At 34.3% G+C, this 5,337-nt stretch overlaps 1 protein-coding gene across 4 annotated transcripts; it reads right to left on the bottom strand.

Moving 5' to 3' along the window:
- On the bottom strand, window positions 1-5,017 carry LOC21392829 (zinc finger CCCH domain-containing protein 18). Of its 4 annotated transcripts, XR_002902299.1 has the most exons (9): window positions 4,886-5,017; window positions 3,164-4,066; window positions 2,892-3,062; window positions 2,582-2,761; window positions 2,315-2,391; window positions 1,948-2,118; window positions 1,742-1,859; window positions 896-1,194; window positions 1-78 (listed from the first exon to the last, which is right to left on the bottom strand). XR_002902299.1 is itself a non-coding variant. In XM_024166169.1 (8 exons), the coding sequence occupies exons 2-8, from the start codon at window positions 4,048-4,050 to the stop codon at window positions 1,125-1,127; spliced, it is 1,674 nt and encodes a 557-aa protein (XP_024021937.1). In that variant the 5' UTR covers window positions 4,051-4,066; window positions 4,886-5,017; the 3' UTR covers window positions 617-1,124. The 4 variants fall into 4 exon arrangements, 3 of the variants coding, with proteins under 3 accessions (XP_024021937.1, XP_010097272.1, XP_024021938.1); XM_024166169.1 differs by lacking the exon at window positions 1-78 and having other exon boundaries at window positions 617-1,194; XM_010098970.2 differs by lacking the exon at window positions 1-78 and having other exon boundaries at window positions 617-1,194; window positions 2,892-3,059.
- Between the last annotated feature and the right edge of the window lie 320 nt (window positions 5,018-5,337).

Below are 5,337 nucleotides of genomic sequence, written 5' to 3'. Positions count from 1 at the left end.
ATGTCTCACTCAGCCGTTTCTTCGCATGTCATTGTTTCTCCTCAGATTGCGGCCTTTGATTGAGTCCCTAGCCAGACGCTTGCAGGCCATTCATACATGGCCGATTAACCAAAAGAAAATATAAAAAAAAAAAAAAAAGGACCAAGATATAGATAATGTCAATTCAACAAATAGTAGACAATGAGTGGGACAAAGTTGAGCTACTCGTTTTGTTTTTTTTTAAGAGTATATAATTGTTTAACTTGCCGTTTTCTCCACTAATATGTGTATTTGCAAAGATTCCAAATATTTCTTTTCCAACAAAAAGGGATTTGTTTGTCCATATCACAAGTACATAATCTGTACCGTTTATATAAATCGCACATAAATGAGTGGTTTAAATTTACTCGCGAGTGCAATTAGCATTCCTTGTGTAAATAAGAGAAAAAGTGATTCACAATCAGGATATTGGTGAGATATATACCCTTGTCAACCTCATTGATAAGAGGACAAAGAAGTTGAGGTCAATTATTTACACTTGATTTCACACTTGATAATGATAAGAAGTAATCTACACATTGAGAAAAAGGGAATGAAACCAAAATGGGAATTCATAATAAAATTCAAATTGATAAAAATGTATAAGCTGATGTTTACTAAACCTTTTCTCCTTTTTAAGTTATTTAAAATCTATATTTCTCAAGTGTTACAAGAGAGTTTAAACACAATGTGTTTTAACCTCCCTAGACACTGCATGTAAACTCGCTACTAAAAAAAAGACTAAAATTACATCAGCCCTCTTCTAAAAACATTCAGAAATTCTTGCTTTCTTTCTGTGGTCAACATTAGAAACTGTAAAGATTCTTTCTTATATTATATAGTTATTATAAATATATATATATATATATCTATATACCTTCTTTATGTATCATATTTCCTCTTTGCAAAGTCCTTCAAGGGAAGGGGAATTCTTCAGGTGTTCATTCTTCTTTATGTACTTCTTGCAGAAAAACTCTGACTGGGGCGATCGATGAAAGCCGACGAAAGGGAAAGAAAGATAGCTGTCCTGTGTCTAACTGAAAATGATTGCCTTTGAACCAGTACTCTTAACTCTATAAATCTTATTCTTCTGTGTGTTTCCAGACCTATATAACTGTTGAGATTCCACTAGCTATTGAAGATGCAAATGGGCTATCCGGGAGATTAAGTGCTTGGCTGCACAAAAGAAAAAAAACAAAAGGAAACTATTGTCACCAAATATAATAAATTGATGTTCTAACGAGAAACAAGACTAGCCAATTCCCTAGAACCTAAGGTATGCAGTGGCACATGTTGTATCGAGTAGACCTACGGATCCCAACTTCTTGATACGACTGATGTGGCAAGTGAATTGTTATCTTTGATTAGTAAATGTAATTGACATGACAATTTTATAAACACCTATCAATAAAAAATGACAATTCACTTTTCACACCAGTTCAATTGATATAAGAAACTAGGATGAGAGATAGGATCCTTTACATTATTACTTGTCCAAAAAGTTTCATCTTTCGGTTCATGTATAATTTAATAAATAATTCGTTTTAACATTTTACCCGAGTGAATCATTGATTTTATCATACGAAAAATAGACACAAAACTAAAGGAAAAAAGTGGATATTTTTTAGAAAGTGAAGTTCCCAAAACAGACATCAAAAAGTAAAATCCCTCAAATTCAATGATTAATAAGGGATGAAGTTTGAAATGTATTACAAGTTTATACCTTTCTTGGTCAGTGAAATGGGTGTCTGTATGCTTGAACTTGTCATCACTTGTGGAGCCACAGTTTAAAACATCCAACAGACGACTGACCTGGTCTGTGGATGGCAAAGTGAATTGATCTGCACAATTACATGAAAAAATTAAAATTGAAACGATAACACGCAGCAACTAAAGGAAAAAAAATAAGGCAATAAGTTAATAGTAAACCTTCTGAGACTTTAAGCTCATCCATGGAGTAGCCAAAAAAGGGTTGATTGTTCACAGGCTTCCCTGCCAGGTGCATCCCTGAAAGTCGCCTCGTTTCGAGTTCGAGTGCCCGTTCGTGCTGTTCCATGAACTGCCTCCTCAGCAATCTAGAGTTCTCATAGCTTCTTGAGACTTAAAGAGGAGGAAAAAGAAAACCATGTAAATGAAAAGCAAAGGAGAATGAAAAGATATTGCATTGGAAATTCTAATGCATTTTGTATGCAAAAAGCGAAATCCATGTAACTAGTGAATTCACACATTCAACATAAGACACCACAAAACACTTTCCAGGCTCCAAATTTAGAGCAATTTTTGAGGTTTTACTCACTTGAATGAAACTCAGCTTCCATGTCAGAATAATGTGGAGAATAATATACCGGTGCCTCAAATCTATCTGAATACTTTCTGCGTGAATTAAGATACGTATAAGATTGAGAAAGATAGTAATTGGTAATAAAACAGATTATGCATCATTTCAAACAGAAACAACTAAATACACTGAGAAACTAGATGAATATAAAGATCACAAGAGAATTATGAAACTTAAGTTAAACAGAGACTACAATGTGATTCTGTCTGTTGATAGGAAATGTACCTATCAACAAGCTTTGATTTCTCTCGGTAAGGTTTCACGAGAACACGAGCCCCGCAAACGAAATGGGGATTTCCTTTTGCCAAAATCATCTTAACTGTATCTGCAATGGCAAAGGTTACAAAACCAAACATCCTTTTCTGTTGGCAAGGAATCCTCACATCTTCAACAGTCCCAAAGGTGCTACAAAAAAAAAAAAAAAAAAAAAAAAAAAAAAAAAAAAAAAAAAAAACGAAAATCCAACTCGATAAGCTTACCATTGAACATAGAAAATTTCCAAACATAGAATTTTCAAAGGTTAATGTAGACATACTTAAAGTAGTTCGAGACATCTTCTTCAGTGAAAGTGCTCTCAGCAGGAAATGTCAGATATATCTGCCTCGACCCGCTTACAATTGGACCAGGATCACTCTTTTCACTCCTGTTGTCAAAGAATTTCTGAGAGTCTTCAGCCAAAATGACAGCATGTTGTCCATGAGGCCTGCTAATTCAATCACATAAAACACAAAATAAAACAATTTAAGCACTCATAAACATGGCAAAATAAGCATATAAAACTAAAAACAAACACCAAAAGCTTAATACCTATCAATGAGCCTAATACTATTCTTCAATCTAGCAAGCAGCTTTGTCAAGCTATAACCAGCCTTTCCATGTCTCTGGCTCTCAGTTAAGTACCCTTCAGCCTGCAGATACTTCCCGTACTTCTCGTAATACATAGCGGGCAAAGAAGCGATCGAAACGGGGTTCCCTCTTCGCGACTTGAGAAGCTCGATTATTTCCACCTCAAGCTGCTCAAGTGAGCCAGGTGAGAACAAATGGTCATCACCAAAAGAGTCATTTCCGTGCACCTGAGAGAAATTCTCTGGAGCCAGATGCCCATGAAAGTACCTGCAGCTAGTCCCATGCTTGCAAAACCCTTTGAGGAAATAGTGACAAGTCTTGATTGGGAACTCAGAAAGGCTTGAAATTGATCTCCTACTTGGTCTAGAGTTCAAACACCCGATACCGGAATCCGGGTAGTAAACATCATTGGGAGATGGAAATCCGGAGACCCCAGAATTTATTTGCTCAATTTGGTCCTCCAGGCTCAGAAACTGAGCCTGTTTTGGCAGCTCCAATGGCAAAAACTCCGAGTTGTTGTTGTTGTTGTGGTGTTTGGAAGCATTATGATCCCAAGAATGGAAGGTTGAGGATGAAAAGGGCCGCGAATTCGAAGAAGGCGAGAAAATCGGAGAGAAAGAGGAAGGTGATGATGGAATAGGAGATGGGAGGGATATTTGTTGGAGGTGAGATTTGGCTTTCAAAATGAATTGGTAAATCAAAGCCTCAGGAGCAGAAGCTAATCTTGCCACTTCTTGCTCACCATGGTCTTGCAAAAGGAGATAGCCTATAATCTTAGTGACATTCTCTGGCTCTATTTCCTGAATCCTATTGAATAAAATCTTTGTAGACTCTGAAAAATCCATCATTTATCTGACCTGACCACTGCAATAAAACATTTTGACCAAAAAAAAATAATAATTACTTGAATATGTGAATTTTTTCAAAAAGGTGTTGGGAAAAAAAAAATTGCAGATTCTAAGGAAACAATTGTATGACTGCAGTGTCTGTCTGCTATTTCTCTTATTCTCTCTCTTACATCCCAAAATGGAAATAAACTCGAATTAAAAAAAATATAATAATTGTGATATCTGATATTAAACATAAAAGAGCTGTGACAATCAGAACATATCAGAATCCAGAGTTGAAAATGGAGTCATTTCTAAATCTGGGATAAAAGGGAAAAAAAAAAAAAAAAAAAAAAAAAAAAAAAAAAAAAAAGAGATGAAATAAAATAAAATTCTCCAAACAAATTGCATTATTGTAAGCAAAGAGAAGATACCAAATAACACACTGATTCAAAAGGCTTTACATAGAAAAAGAAAAAAGAGCAGAAATTACATAGAAGAAGCAGAAATGGTAAGTACTAATCTACAAAACTTGATACAATAAGAATATAAATAAAATAAATACATGCTGCAAATCAGGAACACTAAAAAGGAAATAACTTTTTGACTTAACAACTCTGCAGAAGTTCGATTTTTTTTTTTCCTCCCCAACTCAAAAAACCCAGTTGGACTTTCCCAAACTGGACTTAAAAAAAATACTATTATATTGATTTCAGTAGAGAAGACCAAACCAAAAACCACATCTAAAAACACATCCTTTGTAAGCAATGAAAAAAAAAAATCACTTATTTCAGTTGTGAAACTTTAGACCCAGAAAGAGAAATATATATATATATATATATATATATAAACATACCCAAAAAAGGGAAAAAATCACTCAGTCCCAGGTTGAGAAAAGAAACAGTCAGAGAAGATTAGCACAGAGCTTCAAACACCATATCTAGTACTACTCACTTTCTCTCTCTACAACTCTCTTTCTCTCTCTAGGCTTTTCAATTATCCAAAACAAGGACATCGTGTTAATCTCAAAAACAAAAAAGCAAGCTGACAGAAGCGATGCTTTTAAAGAGCACCACACTTGGAGTTCAAATATAAACAAAACCAAAAAATAAAAATTAAAAAATAAAAACATTCTAATTTAATATTCATATAATACAAGATTAATTTACCTAATAATAAGAACTAATGAGAAGAGAAGTAAAACAGTGATCATAATACTCACTAGAAAGTGGAAAACAACTTCTTTAGCATTAGTAGTAGTACTTCACTCTTTGGATTTTTCTTTTTCTTTATACGTATTAAATTTGT

This window comes from Morus notabilis, unplaced genomic scaffold (genome assembly GCF_000414095.1).
Source record: "Morus notabilis unplaced genomic scaffold, ASM41409v2 Scaffold1708, whole genome shotgun sequence".
NCBI classification, from domain to species: Eukaryota; Viridiplantae; Streptophyta; class Magnoliopsida; order Rosales; family Moraceae; genus Morus; species Morus notabilis.
The sequence above is the reverse complement of the archived record's forward strand: the minus strand, read 5'-3'. Positions and strand labels throughout refer to the sequence as shown.